Genomic DNA, 17,929 nt, shown 5'->3' with positions numbered 1-17,929 from the left:
ATCAGTAACGCTCTCTCCTCTCCTCCTATGAGCATCCTAGTACAGGGGTTTTGTTTTTCTCTAGTGTTTTTTTTTTTTTTTAAGATTTTATTTATTTATTTGACAGACTGAGATCACAAGTAGGCAGAGAGGCAGGCAGAGAGAGAGGAAGGGAAGCAGGCTCCCTGCTGAGCAGAGAGCCCAATGCCGGGCTCGATCCCAGGACCCTGAGATCATGACCTGAGCCGAAGGCAGAGGCTTTAACCCACTGAGGCACCCAGGCGCCACGTTTTTCTCTAGTGTTTAAAAAAAATCGCTTCTTGGCCTTTTGGCTAAGATCAAGTGTTAAAAAAAAAAAAAAAAAATCAGTATTGGGAGCCTGAGTGGCACAGTCATTTGAGTTCTCTGACTCTAGGTCTCCCCTTGGGTCACCGTATCAGGGTCCTGGGATCAAGCTCCATGTTGGGCTCTGTGCTTGGTAGGGAGTCTGCTTGAGATCTTCTCCCCTCTCCCTCTCTGTCTGCCCCTCCTGCTCATGCTCTCTCTCTCTCGCTCACTAATAAATAAATAAATCTTTTTTAAAAAATCAGTATGTCCCATTCAGTAACTAAAACTTTAATTCATTTTCAGTCACTCCCTACCCTCACCCAGACCTTTGTCGGGAAGGGTTCCACACAAGAAGGACAAAAGTATTTTTGAAGGAAAAAAAAATTATGCTATAAGTTTTTATATCTTTATAATAATAAATTATATAAATAATAAATAAAAATTATAAAATAAATATTTATAAAATAAATATTTATAAAAAATAAATAAATAATAAATATGTATCCAGATATAATAAATATATCTGGCTATATATTTATATAAAATATTTATAAGAATTTATATATTTTTTATATAAATATATATCCAGATATATATTTATATCTGGAAAGACTCCTTAGGTTCAGGAAATAGGGCAAAATCCTGCTTTTTCAAAAGTGTTCAAAATGGGTTTCTATAACTCTCTACCCCTTCCACCCTGACCACGGATCTAGTGAGGCCCCTGGAAAAGATAATGTCTTTCGGGGGGACAGCTGCACTTAGCACATGGCCCCACTAAGGTGTGTGTACCAAGAGAAAGTGAGGAAGGAAGAATCAGTCTATCTGTCTACCGATGGAAATTGCAGCTAAAGGAAAAATCAAATGCAGCAATCCACAGCCATGGGATGTCCCCGTCCATCAGGAGTTGGGGGAGGGTCACAGTCCTTGTGACATGCCCTCACCCAACCCGCTGCTTTGGGCAGGAATCACAGTTAGGAAGGCAACGAGTCTGCACCAGAAACAGCCAATGAGCAGCTGGGTTTTAACTTGTGCCATCAAACCTTTCGGGGGGGGGCCTGGGTGGCTCAGTGGGTTAAAGCCTCTGCCTTTGGCTCAGGTCCTGATTCCAGGATCCTGGGATCGAGCCCTGCATTGGGCCCTCTGCTCAGTGGGGAGCCTGCTTCCTCCCTCTCTCTCTCTGCCTGCTTGTGATCTCTGTCAAATAAATAAATAAAATCTTAAAAAAGAAAGAAAGCTTTTCATCGTGGACACCTGCAACAACCAGACGGTCCCTAATGTTTTCACAGAGTCTGCTGCACAGGGGGGTGTCCCAAATCTGCCCAGTTCCTCAGTTGCAGTGATTTTACCTGATTTTAGCTCCACGCAGCTTGCGATAGGGCTGAAACAGCAGCAGGTGTCAGCTTGGAGGCGGAGCCAGGCATCTGGGATCTGTGAATGCGGGATTCCAAAAGTCAGTGGCCAAAAGGTAACGTGTAAGATAATGGATACACTCGTTAGCTTGACTGTGGCAAACCTTGCACAGCGCCTACACTGTTTATCAAAATATCACATTGTATACCTTGATTATCATCAAGGCAATTTTTGTTAGACCTCCCTAAAGCTGAGGGGGGAAAGGCTCTGGCTTTTCTTCTGTTGCAGCCAAGCGAGACAGCTTTCCTAACCCTTTCTGTCATGTTGGTCTTAGAGCCCAAGTGGATGTCCTCCAAACTATGCCTCTAACGGTCACACAGGCAATTTCACGAGAGCTCATTAGCAACGAAACAAACTGCTTTTTCAAGCCTCAAAGGTGTATCTCCATTTGGAGACTGCTTCTCCTTCTCAGTGGTCTTCCCCCTTCCCCCAACCCCAGAAGCTCCAAAAGGCAAAAATCATGGTAAGAATCTAGTTACAGAAGATCGCTCTGGTTTCAATACTCAACAGATTTCACGGGTGCCTGGGTGGCTCAGTGGGTTAGGCCTCTGCCTTCGGCCCAGGTCATGATCTCAGGGTCCTGGGATCGAGCCCCGCATTGGGCTCTCTGCTCAGCAGGGAGCCTGCCCCTTCTCTCTCTGCTTGCTTGTGATCTCTGTCTGTCAAATAAATAAATAAAATCTTTAAAAAAAAAAAAAAAAAGATTTCAAATTCCAAGGAAAGTTACATCTCTTTGATGGGGACAATCCCTCTGGCACTTATTAAATTATAGGCATATGACATTTTACATCAATGTTAACCGTACATCTAAATACAATAGCTAGGAAATACAAAGGAATTTTTTAAATTCTTTCTCCTTTAATTTCATTGCAGATGAGAGTGCTGAAATCCGAGTTTCTCAGGACCAGCCAAGGCTCCAACCTTACAAGCAGGCCTTTCCGTGAATGGCAGCCTGGAGCCTGCCAGGTTCCCTCCTCTCTGCATACCAGGGCCCAGTGGAGGATGGGTCTTAAGGGCCCCTCTGAAGAGAAGGCACCAGGAGCAAGATCTCTAGGACCCACCCAGCTCCCAGCTCAGTTGGACAGAAGGTGGCAACTTGGGAGCAAAGAGAAGAGAGAGCCACCCTGGGCCACCGCTGACCTGTTACCCTACCCGGCCCAGCCTGCGAAGGAGAATTAGGAGGGAACATGAGGGCTCCAGGGACTGGGCCCTACAGGCTCTCCCTCCCTGGTTTCTGGCGGCCACTGGAAGAGGAACCTAGCAGTGTACCCACAGTGTGACTGAGATCCACAGTGTTTCTGGAAGCAAAGTCCAGGGGTAGGACAGAGACACCAGCCCAGGCCAGCTGTGCCACTCACCTGCCTTCAGCACTCTGAGGCTGCTGATTATGTGCTCCCTGGTTTCGGTAAACATTGACTGTGTGCCTAGGACACCAGCCAGGCCAGGCTGCAGAGGCGGGGGCTCGACTTGGCCACTGTGAACAAAGGGACACAGCGGGAGGCTGAGGGGGCTGCATCGAGCCCTTCTCCTCTCACGGAACCTTCTGGCCTGTGAGCTCTGTTCTGGGCTACCTCCATGCCATTTTCTTAGTTGGAAACCTAGACCTGGGGGGCTGAGGAGGACACTAGGGAAGCCTGACAAGACACCCCCAGGAAGGGCAGAAGAAGGAGGTGGGACTAGCTGGCCAGCCTCCAGACCTGCCCAGAAAACAGAGGAGAGAAGCTGGGGGAAAACTGTCTGGATTGGTGGAAAAAGATCCAATTTCAGAAGCGAACAGGCCAGGGTTTGGGTCTCTCTTCTTCCCAGATCTGCAATCTTGCAGACCTACGTTCGCCTCTCCGGGGCCTCAGTTTCCCCATCTGTCTGGTGGGAATATCAACATCTCCGATGTGTATAGGAGGCAGTGCGGCCATTAGAAGGGTGGTCTCGGAGTCAGAAAAACCCGGTTCACATTCCAGCTCTCCTATGTCTCTTGCTAATTGCACGGCCCGGGAAAGTTCTCGAAGCGTCCTGGGTCCCATCTCCAGGGTTGCGAGCTAAGCTGACCAGTAGCAGAGCTCAGCCTCAGACCTGCTGAACCTCAGACCTGCTGCTGGGGAGTGCCCACGGTTTCCTGGGGGAGACGGCAACTTGAGAGCCACTCAGGGGGCCTGGTGGGGTTTGCCAAGGAAGGCGGGAGGTAGGGTGGGGGGTCTTCCCTGGCACAAGCCCCTCTCTGTTCCCTGGTGGGAAGGGAAAGGCACGGGAGGGAAGAAAGAAGGAAGGAGGAGAGTGGCCTCGGGCACTTTCTTGCCGCTTGTCACTTTCTCTCCTTTGAAATATGGCAATGTTGGACCCACTGATCCTTGAAGTCATCACTAGACATGCTGATCTGTTTTTCTGTATTTAAAAAAAAAAAGAAAAAAAAAAACAAGGGCTGGTGCAGGACATTTTGGGAACCCAAGTGATGCAAGAGCGCAGGGGGTCATAACACAGTCATGGGCCAAGACTGAAAGCCTCAGAGACTGGAAAAAGTTTCCAGGCAATGACGATAGTTGAAAGTCAGTTCCCTGGACAGAGGGCAAGATGGCTCAGCAACAGAGTTTCTGGGGATTGGGGCAGAGCACGCGGCAGGGGGCTGTCCTGGAACCCTCAGGTGAATGCCAGGGCTGGCCAGCAGTCAGTGAGCATTCTATCTTTTAGGAATGTGAGACCTAAGGACTCGGGTGTGGCTTTGCTGGGAGAGCTCCGAAATTCCCCGCAGAGCCCTCTGCTCTCCCTTCCACCACCCTGCAGATACTGACAACCTGGGGCAGGGGGCAGGGGGCAGGGGGCAGGGCCATAACCTCTTTCCCATTACTCAGGCTGTGGCAACCCCAAGGACCCCTGTTCTCTATTGCCCAAAGCCCTAAAGAGATGTAAGTAAGCAAAACCAACATTAACAGAGAAGTGTCTGTGTGCTGGGCTCTACTCCAAAGACTTACACTTTATCTCACTTAAACCCAACCATGCTATTATTGCTTCCATTTTACACATGGGGAGACTGAGGCTCAGAGGGCTTCTGTGGCTTTCCCCAGTCACACAGTACGTAGCAGGTCCAGGATTCAAACCCCCATACCCATGCCTCTAATCACTATGGAGTACAACCCTTTTACCGAATTATAAACCATATGCTCGCTATGCAAACAGGGCTTCAATACCAATCCCTAATTCCTCCTCAAATTCTCCCTAAACAGCCACCAATGCACTCCGTCTGGCCTTGACTTCTGAACTTTGGATTCTGCAGGGCAGAGGTCATAGTCCCCACCCGGGGTCCTGGAGTGCGTCCTTGGCTCTCTGCCTTGGCTCTGTCCCACTGGCCAGTGGCCCTGAGGAGTCACTCCCCTTCTCTGGGCCTGACGACATCACCCTGTCCACTGAGGCCGCAGCCAGATCAGAGGCTCCCAAGCCTGGGAGTTTCCAGGGTTGGTGCAGATCCAGCCCATCCCTAGGAAGGCCAGGAAGCCAGGGGCGGGGTCTCCTCGGTCTTAAATACTCTGTCCAGCGCTCCACTGGCCTCTTGTCCCAATCTCGGAGCAGGAAGCGTCACCTAGATCAACCATGGTAAGGGCCTGCCCTGGGGCACAGCAGCCTCCCCCGTGATGATCTACAGTGAGACTTCCAGAAGCGCCTTATGTCTGAGCTTCCAAGTCTCACTGTCCTTTTCTTTCTCTTTAGACAACTTACAGCGACAAAGGGAAGAAGGTAAGCAGTAGGGAAGGGTGGGGTCCGGGCCCTGGGAAACTGGGATGTCAGTAAAGAGGAGAAAAGGAACCTCAGTGGGTACGTGATACCCCAAGATGCTCGCCCTAATCTCTCGCCTTCCCATCCCCCCAAGACTGAGCTGGACCCAACCCGGCTCTCCGAAGAAAAAATTACCTCTTCTTAAATTCGTGCTAATCTCTCAATCCTGTCTGGGAGTTCTTTCTAGATTGTTTTTTTTTTTTTTTTTAATGTGTAATCTCTACCCACAATGTGGGACTCAAAACTCACAACCCCAAGATCAAGAGTCGCATGCTCTACTGACTGAGCCAGCCAGGTGGCCCTAGAAGTTCTTTCAAAGGTCTAACTTAAATCCGTGTTGCTGTAGCACACAGCAACTCCCCCTCTGTGAAATCTGGGCAGGCCTCCCGGAGGGGGCTTTCCGATCTCCAACACCCAGGAGCTCGGTTTCTCCATGAGAACCCTTTTTAGGGGCTTGGCAAGGCCGCAGGGTGTTTGGCTTCTCAGTTTTGGAATTAAGGCTGGGACAAGGAAAGTGGTTAGGGGACACCTGTCCATCCACACTTTTCTAGACCCACTTCCAGAGACCGAGCCTCTCCCCCTTTCCCCCTCCTGCAGCCTGAGAGAGGCCGATTCCTCCATTTCCACTCGGTGACCTTCTGGGTTGGCAATGCCAAGCAGGTAAAAGCTGGGGCAGGTATTAGAGCAGGCAGAGGACGGGTGCAGAGGACCTGCTGGACAAGGGCGGGTCCCCAGCTGGGCCTGTGATTGGTCCCTGTGTGGGGAGGGTCAGGGCCAATGTTGGGACCATCCCAGATACACAGAGACTCTTTAGATCCTAATTACACAATCAGGGCCTTGGACCCCACCAAGAAACTTATCTGATACTGGAAAGGGCCAGGGAACCGCCTTTCATCCCAGGATGTATTCTGCCCCTGGGCCAACAGGGCCAGCAGGCTGATGGGGACTGGAGGTTTTGCGAGCGGGGTGGGGGGGGGTCCCCCAGCCTGGCCCTCAGGAACCCCTTTGCAACTCTGTGATTCAGGCTGCGTCATTCTACTGCAACAAGATGGGCTTTGAACCACTAGCCTACAAGGGCCTGGAGACGGGTTCCCGGGAGGTAGTCAGCCATGTCATCAAGCAAGGCAAGGTGAGTCCCCACCGCAGGACCCCACTCACCCAGCAGGCCAGCCTCTCTGCCCGCGCCGGTCTCTGAGCCTCCTAAGGGCTCTGGTGCCTCTGGGTGAAGTAGACCTGGAGGCCCTCTCCCCAGGCCCACCTGGTTCTCTCCCAGGATGTCTGGCGAGGCTAAGGGAACAGGAGCTGAGAGCTCCCACCGGCCCCTCCTTTGGCAACTTTGTATAACAGACCACAGGGATCTTAGTTTCGTCTCCTTCTCGCCCTGACCCGATGTTGGCCTCACAGATGTTTGGGAGAAGTTGACAGAGGCCTCAGACATCAGAGCTGAAAGTCGGACTAGTGCCCCGATCCCTGGGAGCCCTGGTGCTTTCTCCCATGGGGGGCCCAAGCAACAGCTCATCTCAGAGGAGAAACTGAGGCAGAGAAGGGGCTGAAAGCCAGGGTCAAGGAGTCCTTCCTTGCTGGGAGGGGTGATCTGATCCAAATGCCCCACGGGTGTGTCTCACACGGGGGGTGGGGAGGAGGGGAAAGGGGTGCCTGACCCACCGGCTACACGTCCTCCCTCCGCTGTGCCTTAGATCGTGTTCGTCTTCTCCTCCGCCCTCAACCCCTGGAACAAAGGTGAGGAGGCCCAGGGGGTTCAGCATGCCGGGGAGTGAAGACTCGCTATCATGAGGGGCGGGGTGCTCAGGGATAGGAAGGGGGTCTGGTTCAGCAAGGGTTCCCAGCCTAGAAGACGATGCAGCCCAGAGGCGGACCGTCGAGGTGAGGGAGCCGTGACTCCAGCGCCATGACCTCCCCCACCTGCCACAGAGATGGGCGACCACCTGGTAAAGCACGGCGACGGAGTAAAGGACATCGCGTTTGAGGTGGAAGACTGTGACTACCTCGTGCAGGTGAGCCTGCACCTGGGCTGCCCTCTGCCTGCCACAGGGGCCTCCGTGGGTCCGGGCTGGAGGGCCCGTCATGTTGGAACGACAAGCCCAGACACTGGTGAGATGCACGCCCGAGTTCCGGGGATACCCTGGCCCTCGCTAGCTGCAGGCCCTCTCGCTGAGCCTGTTTCCACATCTGTAAAATGGGGACAAGCACAGTGCCTACGTCACTGAGTTGGACACGGAGGACACAAGCCCGTAATTACCACTTCTTGAGCAGGACTCTGAACCAAACGCCGTATTCAAGAAGCAGCTCAGAGGTTCAGAGCATAGAAGCCAGAGGCTGACTGCCAGGTCTGAATCGTATTACTCTTAGACTTTTCGCAAGTGACTTAACTTCTCTGTGCCTATAGATCTCATCACCTCCAGAATGGAGGCAGGAACAGTACCTTTGCTGTAATGTTGCTAGGAGGGAGAAGGAGTTTGGTAAATACCTTCACCAACACCTGGCATGTGATAGGCACAGCCATGCACATAAATGTGGAAGCCATGCTGGGAAGGCCCTGCAGGGGGTCTGACGCACAGCAGGTGCTCAGTCAGGCCCAGCTCGGATTCTTCCTCTCCCGCCTCCCACCGCCTGGTTTACAGATGGGGAAGCTGAGGCCTGGAGAGGGGGGAGGGCCAGAGTGGGTTAGCAGAGGTGGGACACAGCCCCACCCCACCTGGTTTGTCTCTCATAGCCCCAACTCTGGGCCTGGGCCTCAGTTTTCCTATCTGCCAAATGGGCACAAGGCATAGGGCAACAGCTGATGCTGGCTGTGGTTCCTGCCTGGGGCTGGGAACGCTGGAGGAGCCTGTGGCAGGCCGAGGTGGGGAGCAGCTAGCCAGGGGTCTGGGAGGGTCCAGCACTTCCTGCCTCCCTGCTCCATCTTCTCTGCAGAAAGCCCGGGAACAAGGTGCCAAAATTGTGCGGGAGCCCTGGATAGAGCAAGATAAGTTTGGGAAGGTGAAACTGGCCGTGTTGCAGACGGTGAGTTCGCTTCGGTGCCCCTACCCCTCGTGCTGTCAGCTCCCCTGAGATGCCAGGATTCCCCACACCCCTCCCCGCCCCCGCCCCCTCATGCCAACCCACCCTGGTGCTTTGAAGCAGACATTCTCCCTCAAGTCTGACTACCCGTAAGCCTTGGCCAGTTTGCAGAGGCTGATGGGAGCCACCAGTCCCCCCTTGGTGCTTCCCTTCGTCCTCTGTGGATGGGGGTGGGGGTTGGGGAGGGCGTCGGGAGGTAACGATACACCAAGGATGTAAACTGAGGACAAGGGCTTTGAAGAGGGGGAAAGTGGGGTCTGGGAAAGCCCTACCCAGCTCTAGCAGTGGGACTTTGGGCAAAGCACTCCTCCTCTCTGGGACTCCACTGAAATGAGTGAGGACGGTGGCTGGACCATCTGTGTGGCCCGGGCAGGCCACTTCTTCACCGATAACCCCATCCAGGGTCACTGCAAGGCTCAGATGAGATCATTCACGTCCAGAACTTAGAACAACAATGCCTGGGATCTCACACACCCAGCAAAGATTCCCATGTCTGTGTTACTGCCACACAGAGATGATCATAGGTCCCACCTCCTCAAGGCTAAATACAACTTAAAGATTGTCAAGATGATCAAAAAAACCCTTTAAAAAAAAAAAGATCTTAAAGATTTTATTTATTTATTGAGGGGGGAGGGGCAGAGGGAGAGGCAGAGAGAGGATCTTTTTTTTTTTTTTTTTAAGATTTTATTTATTTATTTGACAGACAGAGACCACAAGTAGGCAGAGAGGCAGGCAGAGAGAGAGAGAGGAGGAAGCGGGCTCCCTGCAGAGCAGAGAGCCCGATGTGGGGCTCAATCCCAGGACCCTGGGATCATGACCTGAGCGGAAGGCAGAGGCTTTAACCCACTGAGCCACCCAGGCGCCCCCAGAGAGAGGATCTTAAGCAAACTCTTGAGGAGGATGGAGCCTAACATGGGGCTCGATCCCACGACCCTGAGGTCATGACCTGAACTGAAATCAGGAGCCAGATGCTTCACCAACTGAGCCACCCAGGTGCCCCTTAAGATTTTATTTTTTAAGTAATCTCTACACCCAGTGTGGGGCTCGAACTCACAACCCTGAGATCCAGAGTCTCACACTCTACCAGCGGAGCCAGCCAGGTGCCCCAGAACCCTGTGATGTCATCTGAGCCAATGCCCTCATCACTCTCACTTAGTCAGTACCTTTGTATGGAGCACCTCCAGCGAGCTGGGCATTCTAGGTGCTGAGGACTCCGTGAGGAGGAAAACAGTGACCCTGCCCGCACAGGGACTCTGGTCCCGTGGGGCAGGCGGACTGCCAAAGAGAAGTCCCAAACAAATGACAGATTGCAATTCATTTCAGAGAGGAGAAGTGACTTACCCAAGATCACACAGAGAGTTAGGGTCAGACCCCGCTTGGAGTGGTGTGGGCACCACGAGATGGGGCCCAGTCTTGGCAGGGATGGGGTCTCGGGCCAAGCCGGGCTGTTTTCCACCCATAGTATGGGGACACCACGCACACCCTGGTGGAAAAGATGAACTATACTGGCCGGTTCTTGCCTGGATTCGAGGCCCCAGTATCCGTGGACCCCCTACTTTCCAAGCTGTGAGTGCCCCTCGGGCTGGGGTGGTGGGAGCAGAAAGTCCTGAGGCAGGGGGTGAGGGAGGGGCGGATAAGCCATGCCTTACCCTCCATGCAGACTGAGCATCTCTGAGCTGCCCTGAGAGGCTGCTGGGGAACGCCTGAGGGTTCCCAAGGGTAGCCTAAAGAGGCAGCACAGAGGCTAAGCACCTAGGCTCTGGAACCAACTACTTGGGCTCGAAACCCCACTCTGCCATTTTTTAAAAAAGATTTTATTTATTTATTTGAAAGAGAGCGTGCGCACAAGCAGGGGGCAGGGGGAGAGGGAGAAGCAGACTCCCTGAGGAGCAGGGAGCCTGATGCGCAGGTGACCCCAGGACCCTGAGATCACGGCCTGAGCTGAAGGCAGCCGCTTAACCAACTGAGCCACCAGGCACCCTAGGGCTCGGTCATTTCCTAGCTATTTAACCTCTGTAGTTACTTTATTCCTCTCTGCCTCAGTTCCCCATCTGTCCAATGGGGCCAGTAATAGCACACCAGTCACGACACCTGCAAGGTGCCCCCGTAGGCGCTATGTCACAGTGAGCTGTCACTGTGGGGAAGGGGAGGTGTAGGAACTAACCCTGTCCTCACCTCCTAATGGCTTCCTCCCCACCCCCATCCCTCCCCCCAGGCCCACCTGCAGTCTCGAGATTATTGACCACATTGTGGGAAACCAGCCTGACCAGGAGATGGTGTCTGCCTCTGAGTGGTGAGTCCCTGGCCCAACCCCTCACTGCAAAGGAGACAGGCCCACTCCCCAGTTCTCTGCTCAGGACACGTGAGTGGGAAATGGAGCGCAAGGGAGAGGGAGCTTCGCCTGATGTCCCTAAGCCATCTGTTCCCAGAGGACCAGAGGCTTGAAGGCTCAAAAGGAGCCACAAGTCGTCCCTCGGAGGACTCTTGGGGAAGCTTGGCACACAGGGCATCACAGTCCAGGGAGATCTGGAGGAAGTCTGTCGCTACCCCAACAGCAGCCTCATGCAAAACAGAAACAGGTTCCCTTCTCAAAGCACTTCTCTTGGTCGGACCCGTGCCAGACCACACAGGTCTTGTCACGGGACACTTCATGTTCCCCTGAAGGAAAATGGTCAGAATCAAGGTCCTGGTGTACCATGTGTGTGAGGTGAGCAGTGGCTCCTTTTTGGAGCCTGCTCAGGAGACAAATTCTGGAAGGCGGAAGTTGGGGCAAGGACCCAGTCCCTGCTGGGCACGCAGAGCCCACGTGTCCTTACGGCCACCCCGCAGGTACCTGAAGAATCTGCAGTTTCACCGGTTCTGGTCCGTGGATGACACGCAGGTGCACACAGAATACAGCTCTCTGCGCTCCATCGTGGTGGCCAATTACGAGGAGTCCATCAAGATGCCCATTAATGAGCCGGCCCCAGGGAAGAAGAAGTCCCAGATCCAGGTGGGGCCTTTCCTAGACCCTGGGGCCCTGGCTGCGGAAGAAGAAAGCAGGGAAGAGCTTGGGTGACAGGAGCCAATGACCGTATTTGCCTGGTTTCCCGCCCACAGGAATATGTGGACTACAATGGGGGCGCTGGGGTCCAGCACATCGCTCTCAAGACCCAAGACATCATCACAGCAGTGAGAAGCTCATTCCTGGTCCTAATTCACCTTTCATCTAGCTCCAGAGCCAATCTCTGCAAAATGGAGGGGAGAGTGGGGGGCGGGTAGTGGCAATCCTGGGCCCCTTTGCCAGCCCATATGGCCGACCGGGCTCTCTTACTAGTTCCTGTGACTCAAGAGCAGGCACATTCTCTCTCACCCCAGAGAGTTCCCTTTCTCTGCTGTCAGAAACACTGCTGGCTTTACAAGTAGCAGATGCCAGAGTAAGAGGAAACCTGGATTCTAGTCTTAGTTCTGCAAGTGACTTGCTGTGTGTCCCTGGGGGATTCAGCCCCCTCTCTGGGCTTCAGTTGACTCACCTTGAAAATGAGGATATTAGGCTACAAGATTGATGAGGTCCTCTGAGCCACGTTAAATGTGCTGAGTCTGTGGAATCAGCCTATTCCTAAGGCAGCCGTATATCAGAGTGAACACGAGCCTGACTGTCCCATTCTATCCTGGTCTAACGGAGAAGTCACTGCATGACCTTGGCAACTCCATTCACTCACCCAGGCTGGGTATGGGGCACCTACTATGTGCTGAGCACCCTTTTAGGTACTTGGGATGCATGAGCCGACAAGACGACAGTCTCTGCTCTAATGATGGCAGAAAACCCAACAGGGAAAGTATATGTGTTAGATGGTGTGAGTGCTCTGGGAGAAACCAAGCAGGACGATGGGAGAGGGAGGGTGAAGGACACTGCACATTTACAGAGGACGGTCAGGAAAGGCCACGCTGAGGAGACATCCGGGGACACAGAGTTGGAAGGAGGGCAGCATGCGGACATCTGGGGAAAGTGCTCGAAGCAGAAGCGACAGGCCAGGCAGAGGAAGGCTGAAGGAGATCAAAATGTGGCTGGAACAGAACGAGCAACAAGGAGGGGGCAGATGAGGTCAGCAGGTGGGAGTGTGGACAGCTGAGGGCTTTGAATGTGACTCTGAGACAAGACACCGTGGGGTAAGCAGAGGAGGGACGTGCTTTGACTTGTGTTTTTAAACAAAACCCCTCTATTATGTTGAGAGCAGGTATTTAATCTCTCACTGCCTCAGTTTTGCCAGCTGTGAAATGGGGATAATAATTTGTCCAGGTGCCTCAAAAAATGACAGCATGGACATAATGAGGGAATACACGGAAAGTGCTCGAGACAGGCACATAAGGAGAATTCCATAAACGTTAGTGATTACTGTTCTTCTCCCCCGGGCCCACAGGGCTCCAGTGTGGAAAGGCATGAGGTCACGGGGATGCATCTTGGCCGGCAAGGGGAACTAGGATAGGGACTCTGCCTGCTCCTGGCTGAGGGTGTCGTGCATGGAGAGAGGGGACTGACCCTGATGCTTCCTTGAGACAGATTCGCCACTTGAAAGCGAGAGGCATGGAATTCTTGGGTGTTCCATCATCATACTACAAACAACTGAGGGAGAAGCTCAAGACCGCCAAGATCCAAGTGAAGGAGAACATTGATGTCTTGGAGGTGAGGCTAGTGTAGGACCCTTGAATTCCACCTCACCTCACAAATACTGTCTAAGCCTCTACCCTGCATTAGGCACTGGGACACAGAAGGAAAACCAGACCAGGTCCCCGTGATCATGGGACTTGAAGGCTGGTGGGGAGACAGAGGACAGGCAAATAAATAACAACACAAACACCATCGAAGAGAGAGATGGTTCTGCACAGAAAATTAAAACAGGTTACGACAGAGAGTGAGCTAGGGTTACTTTACCAAAGGTGATCTGGGAGGGCCTCTCTGAGGAGGTGACTTTTCAGTGAACTCTAAACAATAAGGGGGAGATGACTGTGTGAAGGGCTAGGGGAGGGACAGTGCTGGTGGAGGGAGAAGCAAGCACAGGTGAGTCAGGAGCAAGTTGCAAGTGTCCGAGGAGCAGAACGAAGGCAAGAAGGGATGAAAGGAAGTGTCTGGGGACTGGCCTAGGTCACTGAGGTAGGCAGGGGCTGATTCCTCTTACAGGCTCTTTAGAAGTTGGGATTTTGTTCTTCTGTGCCCAGACACCACTGGAAGATTTTGTTTTGTTTTGTTTTGGTCACATATAAGGCACTCTTTTAAATTTGGGGCACCGGGTGGCTCAGTCAGTTGAGCGTCTGCCTTTGGTTCTGGTTATGATCCTCGGGTCCCAGGTTGGGATCAAGCCCCATGCCAGGCTCCCAGCTCAGCTGCTCAGTGGGGCCCCCTGCTCAGCAGGGAGTCTGCTTCCCCATCTCCCTCTGCCCCGCCCCCCACGCCTTCTCATTCTCACTCTCCCTCTCAAATAATAGAATCCTTTTAAAAAGTTAAAAAAATAAAGAGCACAATTCAGTGGTTTTTAGCTACTCACTATGTTGTGCAGCTATCATCAAAATCAATTTTAGAACATCTCCATCACCCCAAAAAGAAACTTCACACCCCTCATCACCTCCCAGCCCCTCCATGCCCTCCCCACCCCCCGCCTGGCTCCCCGCAGCCCTAGGCAAACATTCATCTGTCTTCTGTCTCTAAAGATTTGCCTATTCTGAATGTGTCATATAAATGGACTCATGCACTACGAGATCTTTTATGTCGGGCTTCTCTCACTGAGCATGTTTGCAAGGCTCAGGTGTCCGTTGTAGCAGGTGTCCATGCTTCCTTCCTCTTTGTGGCTGAATTACCATTGTCCATTGTGTGGGTCTATCCCATTTTTCTTACCTACTCATCAGTTGATGGACATTGGGTTGTTTCCATTTTGGGGCTATTATTTTGAGTAACGCTGCTGTAATCATTCATATACAAGTTTTTGTGTGGACCCGTGTTTTTAATTCTCTCGGGAGTATACCTAGGAGTGGACCTGCCAGGTTATACGTAACCCTATGTTTAACCTTTTGAGGACTCGCCAGCTTTCTGCAGGGGGTTGCAACCATTTTACATTCCGCCAGTAACACAGGAGGGTTTTGATTTCCACTGGAGGATTTTAAACAGGGGAACGACATGATCTGATTTTTTTTAAAAAGATCCCTTGGGGTGTCTACGGAGAGGCTGGATTGTAAGGAGGCAAGATGGAGGCAGGGGGACCTGTGCAGAGGCCACTGGGGTGGTCCAGGACAGCCATGGGGGCTTACACATGGTCTGTGGGAGGCAGATGGTAACAGGAAAATTTAGGGATCTATTTGGAGGTGTCTGGAATTGCGGGAGAATGGGGTCTTTTCTTGGCTCTCCGGTGCAGGACTTTTCTTGGACTTTCTAAAAAGACTCCACCTTGCCCGGTTGGGGTGTGGGCCAGCCGCCCCTCTAACTCAGCCTCCTGCCTCCTACCTAGGAGCTGAAAATCCTGGTAGACTACGATGAGAAAGGCTACCTCCTGCAGATCTTCACCAAGCCCATGCAGGATCGGCCCACGCTCTTCCTGGAAGTCATCCAGCGCCACAATCACCAGGTACCAGCTAGCCCCGACAAGCCCCCGACGCCAGGAAGGGTAGTACGGTTGGCTTTCTCTAGGCCCGCAGCTCACCTTCTTCTCTCTCCCGCTCCAGGGTTTTGGAGCCGGCAACTTCAACGCACTGTTCAAGGCTTTCGAGGAGGAGCAGGACCTACGGGGAAACCTCACCAACCTGGAGACCAACAGCTCCCTACGGGGCATGTAGGCCCCACCCGCCCCGCCGACCCGCCGAGGCCCCGCCCACCCGCGACGTACGGTGGGCCACGCCCTCAGTCCTGGAACACGCCCGCCGCACAGACCCTGAACTGCAAGCCGGCCTTACTGGCCCCTCCCTTTAGATCCCGCCCACCAACCCACTACGCCCCAGGTGTTGACCACGCCCCCTAGGGTGGGCCTCTCCCTGCTCCCGCCCTCCGGAATAAAGCCAACCCGGGTCCAGTGAGCGGTCTTGGTTGTTTGAGCCGGGCTGGAGCAGTGACGCCCTTTGGCCTGCAGGGGGAGCTCAGGGCCGCAGCATTGCGGGAGGCGTAGCTTTCCGGCTTCGGAGCCCTACCGAGGCCGAAGCCGGGAGGGAGTGGACTGCGTTTTGCCAAGTGGGACCGCGCGGGTCAGGGAGAATTCTGGAAACAAGGGGTGCAGAGGGCTGACACGCTAGAGGGGAAGACTATTATTTCACAGAGGGTTATGATGATAAAGCGGCGATGATGAGATTGTGTAATGGTAAAACTGGGAGGAGTGCAAATTTCGGTTGAGAGAGCCCCTCTGGAGAGACGACATTTGGGACGCAGCCCCGGAAAAACCTGGGGAAGGAGCATACCCGGGAAGGGTAGCAGGCCTTGAGGTGAAACCGTGCTTGACAGCATCCCGTCTGATGACTTGATGATATTTAAAGACGAGCTCTCCCCAGGTTTGCTGCCCTGCGCCACAACTTCTGGGCACCAGAGAGAGGAAGGTGTTAGCCAGGGGACTTCGGGGCACATCCCTGCCCAGGAACCTAAGGACACAGTTCCTGGTCTGAGAAGTAGAGCAGGTGGGGGTGGGGAGCTCTGAGCCCCTCAGCTTCTGCCTTCGGGTTTTAAAAACCAGAAAAGGAATTGGGGGCAAATGGGGTATCTTCTGCTTCGGCAGGCGGATCATCTGAGCATAAGGAAAAATTCTAAGTTGGTAAAATAGGGGGTTCCCCCCCCCACCCCAGATTGTAGAAATCAGGGCTTCTAGGATCATGAACTTCAGAAATAAAAAGAACAGCAGTGAGAAGTCAGAGGAACAATGGCAACCCTGGTTAAAAATATTCTCCCTCCATTGTCCCATGGCTTATGCAAAGCAGAGAAATTCTGTATCTCAGGAGGTTGCAAACTGGTGGCTCATGGGCCAAATCTGGCTCACAGATGTATTTTATTTAGTCTGTATAGTTTTAAACAAATGTGAGTCATCATTTCAGAAAGTTGGATATTTCACATACAAATTCTAGGATTCTGGTTCTTCTTGGAATAACCAGGCAGTTCTGGGCTTGTCTTCCTATGCAGTAACAATCACCTCGTGCCAAGTGGTGGGTGCCTCCTTAGACGGGACATGGGCATAGCGGACCCTCATTAGCTGAGCACAGACTAGGGAGCAGGATTGCCTGGGTTCATGCCCAAGGTCAGCTGCTTGCTAGCTGTGTGAACTTGGGCAAGCTACTCAGCTTCTCAGGGCCTCCCTTTTCCTTGTCTGTTAAATGAGGATGGTAACAACACCCACCTCCTAGCACTGCAGTACCTTTAATAGCAGATGTTTAAAACAGTGGCTCTTGGCATGATGTCACTGGTATGTGTTTGCTTTTGTTATTTTGGGAGAGGGCCCTGGGTGAGGGGTCTTGCCTGAGTCTGCCTGGCACTTCCTCCTCCCCTTCCCATCCTGGTCTACACGCAGATGGCTCAAATTGGGGTTTCCTTTTTGGCGCCCACAGCAGGACCAGAGAAGAAAGGACTTGTCCTATGGGACTGAGAGGGCAGAGGGGGCAGTGGATAGATTTGAATAAGGGAGAAGGAGAACCGTCTGACTTGGTAGTGGAGGGAAAAGGAGAAGTTCGGGGTTTCTGGGGTTTAGGTAACCAGCCACAGCCGTGGTGGGTGGAGGGGACGGATAGAAGTGCCATTGACCAAGGTGGAAATTAGGGCAGGAGGAGCAGGTTCAAGAGAGAAGATGAAGGAAACTCAAATTTGGATGTTTCTTTTCTTTGCCTTTGGCTAGTTGCCCTGGGTCGTCCTCACTGCCCTGCCAGGCCCCCCACAGCGTCTGCCTCCCCCTGCCCCCAACTCAGCACCTCTCCGACCTCATTTCCTTTACTCCTGGGCCCCCGCCCCTCATTTAGCTGCAGCCGCATGGACCTCCTCTAGGCTGGTCCTCAAACACACCAGCCATCTTTAGCCTCAGGACCTTTGCACTCACGATTCCTTCTGCCTTCATTACTCTCTTTTGTGGTGTCCACAGTGCTGCCTCCCTGATCTCCTTTGAGTTTTGTTCACATGTGTGCTAAGCAGACTGCCCTGACCACTGTATTTAAAATCTCACCCCCTCTCAACTGATAAGGCCTTTCTCGTAGCTGTTTTTCTCACTATAGCATGTGTTCTTCATGTTTGCCTGACTCACAAGAACACAATCACATAAAGCTGGGGGGTGTGTGTTTTCTCCAACCCTGTGTCCACAGTGCCTAGAGAACCGTATGACACCTCATAGGTGCGCAGTCACCTTGGCTGAATGGACAGAATGGCCAGCAACTGCTCTCTTTCCTG

At 52.9% G+C, this 17,929-nt stretch overlaps 1 protein-coding gene and 1 long non-coding RNA gene across 2 annotated transcripts in view; one reads left to right on the top strand and one right to left on the bottom strand.

Annotated features, from left to right (window-relative positions):
- The window catches only part of LOC309847782, a 42,519-nt gene extending 27,111 nt beyond the window's left edge, over positions 1 to 15,408 (bottom strand). Inside the window, exons 1-3 of the long non-coding RNA XR_014302602.1 lie at positions 15,228 to 15,408; positions 11,393 to 11,582; positions 1,653 to 1,734 (exon numbers count right to left, since the gene is read on the bottom strand). This is a non-coding gene — a long non-coding RNA (uncharacterized lncRNA). The remainder of the gene's footprint in view (positions 1 to 1,652; positions 1,735 to 11,392; positions 11,583 to 15,227) is intronic.
- Positions 5,164 to 15,597, top strand: HPD (4-hydroxyphenylpyruvate dioxygenase). Its single transcript, XM_082698515.1, has 14 exons — positions 5,164 to 5,298; positions 5,413 to 5,439; positions 6,076 to 6,138; positions 6,503 to 6,607; positions 7,176 to 7,218; positions 7,411 to 7,493; positions 8,413 to 8,502; positions 10,022 to 10,125; positions 10,775 to 10,852; positions 11,389 to 11,551; positions 11,659 to 11,730; positions 13,100 to 13,222; positions 15,036 to 15,152; positions 15,250 to 15,597. The coding sequence occupies exons 1-14, from the start codon at positions 5,296 to 5,298 to the stop codon at positions 15,358 to 15,360; spliced, it is 1,182 nt and encodes a 393-aa protein (XP_082554641.1). The 5' UTR covers positions 5,164 to 5,295; the 3' UTR covers positions 15,361 to 15,597.
- Positions 15,598 to 17,929: the final 2,332 nt, after the last annotated feature.

This window comes from Mustela nivalis (genome assembly GCF_964662115.1).
Source record: "Mustela nivalis genome assembly, chromosome: 14".
NCBI classification, from domain to species: Eukaryota; Metazoa; Chordata; class Mammalia; order Carnivora; family Mustelidae; genus Mustela; species Mustela nivalis.
This window is presented reverse-complemented; position numbering and strand designations above follow the sequence as displayed.